Source organism: Rousettus aegyptiacus, unplaced genomic scaffold, assembly GCF_014176215.1.
Source record: "Rousettus aegyptiacus isolate mRouAeg1 unplaced genomic scaffold, mRouAeg1.p scaffold_m13_p_8, whole genome shotgun sequence".
In the NCBI taxonomy this organism is placed as follows: domain Eukaryota; kingdom Metazoa; phylum Chordata; class Mammalia; order Chiroptera; family Pteropodidae; genus Rousettus; species Rousettus aegyptiacus.
In genome coordinates, this window is record NW_023416311.1 from 8,090,429 (window position 1) to 8,103,926 (window position 13,498).

At 44.8% G+C, this 13,498-nt stretch overlaps 2 protein-coding genes across 10 annotated transcripts in view; both read left to right on the forward strand.

Annotated features, from left to right (window-relative positions):
- The window catches only part of ZC3H7A (zinc finger CCCH-type containing 7A), a 31,398-nt gene extending 25,021 nt beyond the window's left edge, over positions 1–6,377 (forward strand). For all 6 annotated transcript variants that reach the window (XR_004952505.1, XM_036225615.1, XM_036225616.1 and 3 more), the window contains 4 exons: positions 829–937; positions 2,401–2,534; positions 4,436–4,599; positions 5,454–6,377. Coding sequence is in view for 5 of the 6 variants with exons in the window: in XM_036225615.1 (XP_036081508.1) it covers positions 829–937; positions 2,401–2,534; positions 4,436–4,599; positions 5,454–5,643 (597 nt within the window). In the remaining variant the exon portion in view is untranslated. The remainder of the gene's footprint in view (positions 1–828; positions 938–2,400; positions 2,535–4,435; positions 4,600–5,453) is intronic.
- Positions 6,378–10,937: 4,560 nt separating this feature from the next.
- Positions 10,938–13,498, forward strand: part of TXNDC11 (thioredoxin domain containing 11) — a 54,822-nt gene continuing 52,261 nt past the window's right edge. For 3 of the 4 annotated variants that reach the window (XM_016159642.2, XM_036225451.1, XM_036225452.1), the window contains exon 1: positions 10,939–11,326. In XM_016159642.2, the coding sequence (XP_016015128.1) occupies positions 11,070–11,326 (257 nt within the window). In that variant the 5' untranslated portion in view covers positions 10,939–11,069. Of the gene's footprint in view, positions 11,327–13,498 lie in introns of all 4 variants that reach the window. The other variant, XM_036225450.1, reaches the window with a different exon arrangement.

Genomic DNA, 13,498 nt, shown 5'->3' on the forward strand with positions numbered 1-13,498 from the left:
AGCTCTCGTTGAAACACAAATAAACCAAGATAAGCCAACTGCTGATTATACTAAGCTTTATGCTCTATACAGACTAGTGATGATATCTAAGAATGAGCTCTCGGTGATGGAGGTTTTCTTAGTTCCTCATAGCCAAGGTTCTTAGGGAAGTCTGCATTCTGCTCATCACTATCACTTGATTTTCCCACCAGTATTACTGTATTTACTTTGCAAAATAAAAATGTAAATAACCAGAAGAGGTATTGTTTGAATCCTGTGTAAATGGATGGCCTGGTTAGTGTAATAATTGTCTTTAGAAAATGCACATCTAGTGAATGATGGCCGAGGTTTGCTGCCAGCATTGGTTATAAGGAAGCTAAACGTCTGAGATTTTTTTTTTTTGGAGTACCTTTGGAGTAGCCCTTAGTTTCTTCACCCTCCTCAAGTGCTGACAAGGAGGAATCCTGGGTGGCAGGCAGGGGAGAGCAGGCCTGTCAGAATGAGGGGCCCAGAGATTTGCATTCAGAGATAAAATGTTTCGCTATGTTAAAAGCAGATACTCTGAATAAATGAGTCCGTAGACATTTCTTGTAAGAAAACGTTCCATATTCCAATTCATTCTTTCTTTTGGAAATTTTCTTTTGAAAAATTTTGAGATAGAGAGCTTAACATTAATATCGTCTCGTGTATTTTGGGCTTATCATCAATTTGATAGAATCAAATTAATCTTAGTTAAGAGTTCTATTACTCAGCATTAGCATGGATAATAATGCTTATTTTGCTTAAATGTAAAAATTAGGCAGTGTTACTAAGTGTATTCTGTCTTATATTCATTTTTTTTTTATACAGCTGTGCAATCATATTGCTTCTGGGAAAAAATGTCAATATGTTGGAAACTGTTCTTTTGCTCATAGTCTCGAGGAACGAGAAGTGTGGACTTACATGAAGGAGAATGGGAGTAAGTTGATGTTTTAACCGTGGCCGTGACATCCGTGAAATCTAGCCCACCCACAAGTTTCTTTCCTCTGGGAATAATGCCCGCTTACCATAAACACAGCAGTCTGCGTCCTAAACTGTTGCACCATTTTATCAGCGGAGCAGAATCTGACATCTGATCTGTGTTTCCAGGGGTCCGATCGGGATACAGATGTGTAGCTCTGCATCCTTTGCTGTCGGAGATGTGTTCCTGAGTGATGATCTGAGGAAGTTTAGTCCTTCCACGACTACTTAAATCAGATCATCTGCTCCTGTTGTGAATAGTCACCTGCTGAATTAATCAGATTAGAGTTGGAGGTTTCTTCAGGGAGCCCCTACTGATAGAGTAGGCCCAGATTCAAAGGCCCAAGGAGAGTTTATCTTGGTGCAATTTCTAGTTTATTGTGGCAGTCATTGAAAGGAGCCTCAGATGACTTTTCACTTTTAACCAGAAAATGTTTTACTCTAAGGATCATTGTTCTTTAATCTTAACTGGTGGTTAGTTACCGACTGCTTAAGATATGCAATCTCTGAATTACAAGAACCAGTCGGATTTGAGCACTGCTGTGTTTCAGCTATGTCAAAATTCAGTGACTTGTGTGGATGAGACTCTTCCTCACTGCTGTCTTGCAACTGGGGACATTTGGGAATGTCTGGAGACATTTTTATTGTCATGACTTTCGGGAACATGCTACTGGCATCTAGTGAGTAGAGTCCAGGGACACTGTTAAACATCCTACAATGCATAAGACAGCCCCCAACAGCAAAGAATTATCTGGCCCAGAGAGAGTGTCAACAGTGCTGAAATTGAGAAACCTGGTCTTAGCACTTGACAGTATGTGGAATACACCTGCTCTTACCAGGCGACGCAGCTTGTAGCCACTGCCCAGGACCTGGTCATGGTTGTGTTGTTGTAAATTGCATCCCAGCATGTTGGTCCTGTGGGACTGTGGCTTGACTGACGGACTCCCATCAGGGTCAGAATCTATAGTCTGTTGTTCTCTTTCTCAGTAAACGGTGAGGAGCGTAGCAGCTCCAGGCTCCCCCAAGCCGTGTAAGTAGTATGTATGGTTATGGCAGTTTAATGTGGGCACCATGGAGCCATGCCAGGTTTTTGTTTGTTTTTTTTATAAGTGGTACCCTCATAATAATTCCTGAATTTTAAACACCTGCAAAGTGTCTTGCAACGGCAAGGAGGAATTAATCTTGAAAACTAATGTTTGTGGTCTAACAGTCATGAATTTGATTCTTGCTCGTGAGTGGTCACCTGCTGCTTGGACATGGGCCATCGCTTTGTGTCTAATATAATCAATCAGTCTCCATTCAGCCCTCTCGCTTTTCCTTTGAAAACGTATGCCAACTGATGCAAAAAGTGTGCATGATCTTGTGTGGATTTAAATGATGTATTTAAACCATTGCTGCTAAAAGTGATCCAATTTTCTTTAGTTCAAGATATGGAGCAGTTTTATGAACTCTGGCTAAAGAGTCAAAAAAATGAAAAAAGTGATGATGTAGCCAGTCAGTCCAACAAAGAAAATGGAAAACAGATTCACATGCCAACAGATTACGCAGAAGTTACCGTAAGTACCATTGGCTGGTTCACCTCTCCTTTGCTTCTGAGCCGTAGGTGGAGGCTTTTCACTCCCTGCCCGCTTCCAGTATCTTCTGTCTCCAGTGGCTCTCTGCCGTTAGCTTAAATCTCTTTATTCTAAAATCCTTTCCTCAGGGGAGAAATAAATGACAAAGCATTGTGGGGCATGATTTCTTTCTATTTGAAGTAAACATAATACAAAGTGGAAAATAAAGATAAAAGGAAAAAAAAAACTGAGTTACTCACTCATGTTGTGTAAGCACCTTCTGGGTCATCTTCTAGAACACGTGAAAGTCCAAAATCAGAAACCTGAGCATGCCAAATGCTGCTGATGTTCCGAGCAGCGAGGTCTCAGTGAACATAGCCCATATCTGGGAGGTACTTCATGCCAGATGCTGTCCCCCAAAGCATCCCACTAAAAAAACTAAAATCAAATCCTTTCCCTGATCCTTTTTCTGACTTTGGGACCAGAGAATTTTGAGTCTAAGTCCTGGTTCCTTCCTTACTCGCCTGTGACCCTGGGCAGATTCACCATCTCCAAGTGGGATCGTTGTGCCGGAGAAGTCTGTGATGAGTCTGCCCACGCGTCCCTGGTGCTGGGCGACAGAACACGCTCAGGAAATGTGGGTTCCCCTCCCCCCAGCCCTTCCTCCATCCTCACCACCTGCAGCCTGACTGCTGCCCCCCAGGGTTCTGCGGAGACATTGAATCAGTCACCTATGGTCTTCTGCTGTTGTGGTTTTCTTTTAAAATAGTCAGAAAAGTAAGGAGGGTAATATAATTAATATTTTAGCCCACTGCCCCCAGTGAACTGATGTTAACAGTTTGGTGTATTTGCTTCTGTAAAAATAAATGAAATGTTAACAGATAAAAGTTGGAACCCAATTTGCCCCCCTTCCCAGAGGGACCAGATCCAATATGTATTTTTCCAGGCCATGTTTACATATCTTTGACATAATTTATTCCTAATCTGTAGCCACCTGGTATGTTATTAGATTGACATAGGCATATGTATTATTCTGCTACTTGTTTCTTGTTTTGTTTGCACCTGTTCATATTAATTCAGTCAGATTAGGTCATGTCCGTGGCCTGGCCTTGCCCTATATCTGCTTGTGATGTGCCCTCTGAACTCTGCCCTCTCTGCCAAGGCTTAGCTCTGATTCCCTTGCCACCTTTTCTTAAGTCCTCCTCGGGTTCCCAGAGCAGCGTCGCCCACACTCGCTGGGTCATGAGATCTACTGGAGGTGTTTAATAAGGTAGATTCTCATCTGTTTCACAGCCAAATTGAGTCAGACTCTGTTGTTTTCCATTGTCTCAATGGTTCTTACACAGGGCATTTGGGAAGTACTGCTCACTCAAAGCTTGCATCTGCGGTAGCACCCACATGCCACCATAACAGCGTGCCTTTTCCGTAGGCCTATGCCCCAGGGCCAGCGTCTCCCCATCGTGGGTACTTCTCTGGCACAAGTCCTGGCCTTTAAGACAGGCAAAATTCATGTGCGTGGACGGAGCTGCTGCCCGTCCGTCCTGCTCCAGTTGGCGAGCTCTGGGCTTTCACGTTCTTCCTGCTTTTCCTCGTCGTGTTACTCCTTCCCAGAGTCCTTGTTTGAGCCCGGCCCCCTGTTGGCATACGGGCTCCTGTCACCTCCTTGCTGGAAGCTTCTGGGACACGTGGCTGTGTTCTGGCATGCCTCCCGAAGTTGGCGCACCTCCTCAGTTCTCTTCCTGACTTTGAGTTTTATGTCCTTGCCTGGCTCCCCAACTAGACGTGCTCCCCGAGAATAGAATCTGGGTCTTGGGTGGTTTCCCGTCCACCCGGGGCCCTGAACGTGCCAGAGGGACAGACAGACAATGCCTGCTGACGGGACATGTGTCTTCTGTGCCCTTCAGGTGGACTTTCACTGCTGGATGTGTGGGAAGAACTGTAACAGCGAGAAGCAGTGGCAAGGCCACATCTCTTCAGAGAAGCACAAAGAGAAGGTTTTCCACACCGAAGACGACCAGTACTGCTGGCAGCACCGCTTCCCAACGGGGTATTTTAGTATTTGTGATAGGTACGTAGATTTCCCACACGAAGACTGCTGGTTTTGCACAACTTCGACAGTCATTGTGTCGCTAGACAACATCTGGGTGCTAAGTCTTCTAATATCGGAGGCTTACATCTGGACGCAAAGCTCTAGTTGCTCTTTGAACGTTTCTTCCCTCTTCCACGGTTACATGAAAAGATTTACCGATATGAAATGTCTCGAGATAACCGAACAGAGATGTGTGTTCGTCCAAGTTTGCCCAGTCTTTGCGTTCCCAGCCACGATTGTGTAACCCTTCACCACAGCCTTCATCAGTCTTGAAACTGCCTTTGAAATATTTCAAGTGTAAATCTGGAACTTAGGTCAAAGGAAAATGTTAGTATCACTCGTGTGTTTAAGGTCACTTAGAAAATTTTTCGGTGGAAAACGAGATAATTTTGAGTTGTTCCTCATTTCGTTAAATCTCTTTATATTTAATTTCCAAATTTAGATCCATGTAATACTTAGAACTATTGAAGGCATCTTTTACCTAATGTCACATCTGATTTCTTTCCACCGCATCAGGAAGGATTGTAGTCTTTTTCCCCATCAAACAGTATTTTTCTTCTTCTTTTTTTTTTTTTTTTGAGAAGTTCATTTTTTTTCTACCAGATTATAAAATCAGGAAAAGGTAATTTTAATCAATTTACCTAAAGATACCTTTTGTTTAAGAAACTGTTCGAATTGTAGCAATAAGACAGTGTTTTGCATTACATACATTTAAAGAGCTTAAAGTACCGTTGTCTCTATTTTGGATGTCAAAATCAGAAAGCTAGTGAAGTGTACATTTTTAAGATTTTTATAAACTTGTGCACGCTTACCAAGCTGACTTGCCCTAACAGGTATATGAACGGTACCTGCACGGAAGGGAACAGCTGTAAATTTGCACATGGAAACGCCGAACTTCACGAATGGGAGGAAAGGAGAGACGCCCTAAAGATGAAGCTCAACAAAGCAAGAAAAGATCACTTAATCGCCCCAAATGATAATGACTTTGGAAAATATAGTTTTTTGTTTAAAGATTTAAACTAATACGCTGGCTTTTATGTATGTTACCTAATCAGAGCATTGACCAGAAAAATTGAAAGTGTGGTAAGGCACGTAGCAGAGGAGCTGCAGATTTTCTGCTTGCACTGGCGTCTGTCCTCCATCCTGAGCAGCAACCCACAGTAGGTAGGAAAACGGGCTGTTTAACAGGTCTGGCCATGCTCTCACGGCACCATTGGCATCCAATGGCTAAGTGACCGCTACCGGTTGCCATCTGTTGAACAGACTTTTGGATGAAGTGTGTTGGGGAAGAGGATAAAGTTATTCCTAGGACGACTCCTTGAGTCGGTCCTTCAGATAAGAACCATGATGGGGAGAGATTAAACACTTGTACTAGAATCAGAACATATGATGGATGAAATTCTTTACGCATTTTAAGTGGAACGAATTTGTTTAATATAATAAAGTTTGCTACTTATCTGTATGTAGGTTGCTAAAAAGGATTTTCTTAACTCAGATTTTAAGCCAAATAACCATTTAACACTAGTATACGTTAAATGGGGTATTTTTCTGTATTTGTATGTTTCACTATTATAAGGGAACTGAGGATAATGTGCATTGAGAATATTTTGAAAAATACTCAGCTGATTCAAATTTTATTTCTTGGTCTTTTGCTGTTTAAATGATGATTTTGAAAGATTAAACTTGTACTGTTGGTATCGTGTAGTGTATGGACCAATATTGCCTGTAATAAAGATTTTATATGTAGATGTCTTTCACTTTTTGGTGTGGTCCATTCCCCACAAAGAATTGTTGAAACTGCGTACTAAAATCACAAGGTTTGACTTTTAAAATAACATTTAAGCAGGATGGAAATTAAAGGGACAAGAAAGCAATTTTTACTATGCCACTCTCCTCTGCATTTAGGTTGCCACGAGTCTTCTCTTGATGACTGACACGGTAACTCTTCTAGGTGCTCGTCTATGTTTCATTCAGATGAGTAGTTAGCAAGGAGACACATGGTCAGCTAAGATGTGGGCTGTGGGATCCCGCAGAGACAGGTGTCAAGCACCATACCCTCGATAGAGGTGTTTGGTTGTTCTCAGACCACTGAAGGCATGGGCTGGCAGAGACAAAGAAAGGGCTAAGCGGTCCTCCCTCAGACTCTAACTCGCTGGGACACAGCGAGCGAGGGAGAAGAGCCATCAGGATGTGGGGAGGCAGCTGCTCGCGAGGGCATTGCCAGTGCAGAGTCCTTGTTGGGGGTTGGGGAGAACTACTGCCAGACTTTGAAGACGGGCATCTGCCAGGCTGACGTACCAACCCTGCAAACCCTCAGGCAAAGTCACTTCCTCAATGAGGGAATGAAAATGACCTTGAAAGAGTAGCCTTTGGGGGAAACAGAAAGGAGTCTTTGTTTTTCGCGTGAGTCCAGCCAGGGTGGAGAGGAAGGCAGAGCTGCAAGTAGTGAGATGAGAGAGGTAAAGTGTTCAGCAGAACCAGGAGCTGCAGAGTGACAAGAAGCCCATTACTCCTTGAAGATAATAGGACAGACTGGTTTCCTTCCAGGTGTGGGAAGGCAGTGGGACCAGTTTTATTTGGCAGCAGCATTAGAAGTGCGTCTTGCCAAATCATCAGTTAGGGGACCTTTGCTGTAGAATAGACTGGCAGTGTTACTATTCTGCTAGGTCTTTCTAGTTTGATGACCTTCATTTCATTTTTGTCTTCTCCATACTTTCTCCTAATCTCCTTTTGTCCTCTTTCCAGGGAGAAGAAATGTGTAAAAAAAAAAAAAAGTCTCTGGTGCTGTGTTTCAGTCTACAGATTAAAAAGTTGGTTGTCTTAACCTTTGGAATCGGCTCAAAACTTAGAGGTGGAGAGGTCCTGTGAGTGGTCAAGATGAGGATTTTGTTTTTCACGTTCCTCTGCATTTTCTTTTCCTCAGCTTTCATCTTTGCTATTGGTTCTCTGCGTTCTCAACCATCCATTCAGTGAATTGCATTTCTGCCCAAATCAGCCAGTGTCTTGCTCTGATTTGCAGCTAAGAACCCCAGCTGTCACAGCCTTGGTCTCAGCACTAGGAAGTCAATGTTAATTATTCCACGGTGAAGTCACACGCCCATCCTAGAAGTGAATGGATAACTTTGTAGGAGAAAGTTGGTGTGATGAGGCCGGGGGATGAGCATGAAGAGCAAAATTCCAGTAGTGATAGTAGGGAAACAGTAATCATTGGCATGTCTCCTTGAGCACGTTTACCTCTACAATTTGGATTTTTTTCCCCCAACATTAAGAAATTGAGGTAAAAGTTCACGTAACAAAAACTCTACCATTTTCAAGTACAATTCAGTGATTTTTAGTCTACTTCAAATATCCTGTTACAATTACTACAGTGAGTTTTAGAATATTTTCATTCCTTGAAAAAACACACACCAGTCTACCTACTTCCCCTGCCTCTCAAGCTACGGGCGACCACTGATTTGCTTTCTGTATGAATTTGCTGTTCTGGACAGTTCGTATCAGTGGACTCATACTCTATGTGGCCTTTCGTGACAGACATCTTTCGGTATAATATTTTCAAAGTTCATCCATGTTAGCAGGTATGAGCACCTCATTCCTTTTAACTGCCAAATAATACTGTTAACGCATATACAACCTTTTGTTTATCCATTCCTCTGTTGATGGGCATTTGGATTGTTTCTACTTTTTGGCTCTTGGGAATATGAATATTCATGTGCAAGTTTTGCTGGCTGCAATGAGCTGCCGCTGTCATCCCTGGAGAGGCTTTTGAGAGGTTGTGTTTGGGTCCTTGCTGCTCTCAGGGACTCCTTCCTCGCCCCAGTCCTCCCTCCCTGTGAGGAAGGCACCCTGGGCAGGCAGGCTGGTGCTGAAGGTACTTGCTTCTCTCCATCATCCTTGCCCTTCCCTGGGCTGTCTGCTCTTGCTTGACATTCATTTCCAGGGACCTGCGTCCATTGGGAAACTGAAGAACACATTCCCCCAGCAGTTAGGGCAAGTTCCAAATACTCTTTAGTTGGCCTCTTGGATTTGCAAAGGATGAATGCCAATTTCTGGAAAGCTAATTCTGTAGTCTTGATACAAAGTCTCAAAGAAACACAGCCACCACTGTCCAGAATGCCCAGGCTTAGGATTTGGGTTTCCCTCTGGATCACCTGCCTTGTTTGGCACACCCCAATTGGTAAGTAAATGCTTGCAAGCTTTACAAATGAATGAAAGTATTTCTCTCTGGTTCTAAGAAAGGATAATTATAATCTTCCTCTCGCCCCCTACTCAAACTCCACCAACTTCATCATGGTATTAAAAAAGTAGCCACAAAAGCTTGTATTCTGATTGATGTGGACAAGTTAGGGCTGACCTAGCCTTGAAGAATAGTACGGCCTGACCCTGACGGCCTGGTGTAGTCTGAAATGAATTTATCATTGTTTCAGAATGTTCTGGTGCCAGAGTGGCAGCCAGATGTCTAGAAAGAGGGAAGGAATCATCCAGATGGTTTCTTGGCCTGTAAGACGCCACCCTGCATTACCACAGGTATCGTGGGCCTCACAAGATAATCCACAGGCAGCACAAGTACTTTGAACTTTATAAAGGCCTGCACAAATGACAGGTGTCTTATGGAAGTACAGAGTCTGTCTTAGCAAACTACTGTGAATGAGAACTGGTGACTTTTGACCATATTTGTTTTCATTAGTAATATACCATGTAACTCAAATCTACACAAGGAAATCAAGAGACCTAGAATGGTAAATAAATTTAGTATAAATAGAAAAACTAGAAATATATTTTTTCTTAGCTTCTTTAAACCAGATTATATAAAACAACACTGTATTATTGGGTTTGTAATATAACATAAAAAAGTAATAATAGCACAAAAAAGAAGTGAGAACAGAACTATGTTGGAGCAGTTTCTATATCTTAATTGGAATTAAGTTAGTATAAATCTGAAGTAGAAATTCTGAAAAAAATGTATTGTAATCCCTAGAGCAACCACTAAGAATATAATAAAAAGTTTAAAATCATTAAAGGAATTAATAGTATACTAGAAAGAATCTACTTTAAAAAGGAACAAAAAAGACATAAGATATAGAAGACGAATAGCAAAATGACAGGTGTAGGTTGACCCACTGAATGCTCTGGTCCATCTAACAAGGTAGCCATTGGCAGCTGTATTTTATCTTCCTGGAAACCTTGTACCAGAGCTGCCAAGCTGATCTGTGACAGAGGTAGGACCTTCACCTTAGCTTCTGGTCTTGGTCATGCCTTTTTTTTTTTTTTTTTCTGCTTAGCTTAGCCTCAAAATGCCTTAGTTTGCTCAGAGTTTTATTTGCTGGTTTGTTTTATTTGCTCCAGTGAAGTCAAGTCTTATCTGCTGGCCCCAGCAGCTGTGTAATTGTGGACATTCACTCAGCCCCAGGGAACTTGTCCCTCTCTCCCACGGAAATGATTCCTGGCATTCTCAAATCCTATTTCATCCCTCACTGACTTGTCCTTTTTAATCACAAAACTTAGAAAGGACCTAACGTTTAGAGTTAGGGAAGATTTACAGTCAGCAATGAGTCACTGGAGTGGCTTCTTAGCCAGGATGGCCTGCCTGTCTCAAGTTCTCACCTCCTAGCTTTGTGGCCTCCCTCGGTCAAGTGACTTGTCTAAGCCTCAGTATCCGCGTCGGTAAAACTAGTACAGGCAGCATAGACTCTCCTCCCTGGGCTCAAGTGTAGGGAGAAGGTCCTTAGTCACACAGCACTTAATTGATGCAGATTGCTGACACTGAGAGGCAACAGTAACTAAGCTTTTACTGAGCACTCGCTATGGGCCCGGCACTTTCCATCGATTACCTCATCTAATCTTCAAAACCACCCTGTGAGAGAGACACAGAGACGTGCAAACCGAGGTCGAGTGATGGTTTCCGTCTCATTCCTAGATCCTTGGACACTTCTTGCCTTTGCATCCGTTTTCCCTCCGTTAAGCGGGGATAATAAACGACATCTATGTCCTCCACGGCCTGTAGTAAGACTAGTGGGCACGTGTTCTGTCATCTACACGGCTCCTAAAACCCAGTGGGCTAGGCTGGGACTCCCCGCCTTACCCAGGGTCCGCCTTTCCGCGTCAGGCGGATCCCGGAGTGGGCGTGGTCACACGCTCGTCCCGGCGCCTGCGCAGACTCCGTAGCCCCAGGGCAGGGCCCGTCCCCCGAGGTGCGGGCGGAGAGGTAAACCGCGCAAGCTCCGTGGCCGAGGGGGCGTGGCCTTCCGGAGGCGGGGGCGCCGCGCAGACTCCGTGGCTGGGGGCGGGGCCGCCTGCTTGGGGGCGGAGCCGCGGCGGCGACAGGGCTGACGTGGGGCGTCCCGGTTAGCGGGCGCTACGAGCTGCGGGATTGGGGAGCGACAGGCCGAGCCGGGCCCTCCGGCCCTCGGCAGTGGCGGCACAGGTATAAAGCTGGCGACGGGGAGCATGTAATGTCGGAATGCGGAGGCCGCGGCAGCGGCGGCAGCAGCAGCAGCAGCAGCGACGACGCCGAGGACGAGGGTGGCGGCGGCGGCGGCCCCGCGGGCTCCGGCTCCCTCAGCCCGGTCCCGACTGGAGCGTCCTCGGCGGGCCGACTCCGTCGCGGATTGCGCGGCGCCTCCCTCATGGCACGCCGGCGGCCCGAGCTGCTCTGCGGGGCCGTGGCGCTCGGATGCGCGCTGCTCCTTGCTCTCAAGTTTACTTGCAGGTGAGGCGGCCCGCACCCCTAATCCCCGACCCGGCGCCCCCCCGCCCTCCGCCGGCCTTGCCGGCAGCGCGTGGCCGGGTCAGGGGTTGTAGCGGCTTCCGCTGGGGAAAGTAGAGCTTGACTGCTGGGAGCTAGGGACTTGACCCTCCCCCAGCCTGTGGCAGTGCCAGCCGCGGTTCCCTCTCCCCGGCCGGCCAGCCGGTCATGTGGCAAGATTTTCCCGTGCAGCTCGGAGCCCCTTCATTCCATTTATTACCGCGGGAGGTGGACCAGGTTCTGCGTTGCTCAGTCGGAATTTCTTGGGGTCGCACCTGTCGCCTCTGCCCAGGCTGTAGTACCCTAATTTATCACCCAGTTTGTTTCCCTTATGCCTCGAGTGTAGTGATTCACAACCATTAGAGTCCCAGATCCCTTTGAAGATTCATGCACTCATTGATCTAACGATTATTTATCCTCACCTTGTCATCCAGGTGAGCGGTGAAGATAAACGTGTCTGCTGTCCATTCCGGTGGGTGGGACAGGCAGTAAACAAACTATATACTGTACAGGAAATAGAAGCAATGAGGGTGGGGCAGAAAGGCTTTCCTAAGGAAGCCACAAAAGCAGCTTACACAAGAAGGGAAAAGGGCCAGCACTGGGAAAATCTAGGGGAAGAGTGTCCAAGGTCGAGGGAACAGCAAATGCAAAGGCCCCTGGGCTGGACAAGCCTGGTATTTTCTCGGAACCAGGAAGGCCTGAGTAGGCTGGTGCATGATGAGCAGGAAAAATTACAAAATTTACTTTAAATTTTAGGAGTACTTCTGGCCTCCCAAATCCTGGGACTCCAGTTTATAAGTCTATGTTGCTGCTGACTGGTGTACTAGCCATGAGGAAGATTTCAACTTGAAACGTTTTTATTGAGTATGTTAAGGACAGTGGGTGGCCCATATTGTCAAAGAGGGGTCAAAAAATTGGGGATTTTAGTTGAAAGAAAACAAATTAAAATAACTATTTCGTTGAACATTTGCCATGTGCCAGGTGCTGTACTACCAGCTGGGTTTCTCATTCTTGGCACTGTTGATATTTGGGGCCAGATAATTCTTGTGGAGGACTGTCCCGTTCATTGTAGGATGTTTAGCAGCATCCCTGCCTGGCTTGTACCTATTAGATACCAGTAGCATACACCTCTCAGATGGGACAACCAAAAATGTCTCCAGATACTGCTAAATGTCCCTGCAGAATTGCCTGCTTGAGACTCTCAGATGGGACAACCAAAAATGTCTTCAGATACTGCTAAATGTCCCTGCAAAATTGCCTGCTTGAGAACAACAGCTTACATCACTGCATTTATTCATTTAACACCGAATCTGAGAGCCTCGTATGGATCATTTAAATCTCAGGCTCCAGTAAAATCTGGATATAATTTATGGATAGAGGAGGTGAGCTTGGTCATATTACAAAACTTGTCCCAAATCATACACACGTATTAAGAGTCGAGCTCCAGTGTGAATCCTTGTCAGGTACTAGAATTTTAACCTTGCTGTTTATCATCTTTATCAAGGAAAATACACAAAATATTTTACAAGATAGAGTACCTTCAAGGTGGCATTTGGGTTCAAATTAGGAAGGAGAAGTGTTTCGCTGTATAAGGGTGGGGAGCTTACTGACTTTAGCCTATCAGTGGAAATAACCGTCCGAGTTTGTTCTGAGAGAACATGACAATAGATACGAAAGTCCTTTGAGATTTCAGAAAGGAGGAGCGTAAATCCAGTAAGGAGAGCACCTGCTGCAGCTGAGGAGAATGAGCCAGAGTGCCTATCCAACTCCTTTGTGTGCCACTGACAAATTTGACAGTCTTTTAATAGAGTCAGATTGATTTTTTTAAGTCCTGTTTGATTGAATGGTGTCATGATAGTATTTTATCGCTGCGCACCTGACTTGAACGTTTCTGGCCCATTTTTCCTATTTCACTTAAGATCTTTGCATTAATGAGGACAGAGGCTTAAGGGAGAGTAGGATTTTTTTTTTGTTAATTTAATTTGCGTTAATAGCTCCAGGCTTGAATGACAGTCCTCTTCAGTGTCTGCTCCTTAGTTGAGTTCAAACCAGATAGCATAAAAAAGGTTGATTTGGGGTTGAAACATAACTAATAACTGTGCATTTCTGGGCTTTTAACTCTCTATGCTACCTGTT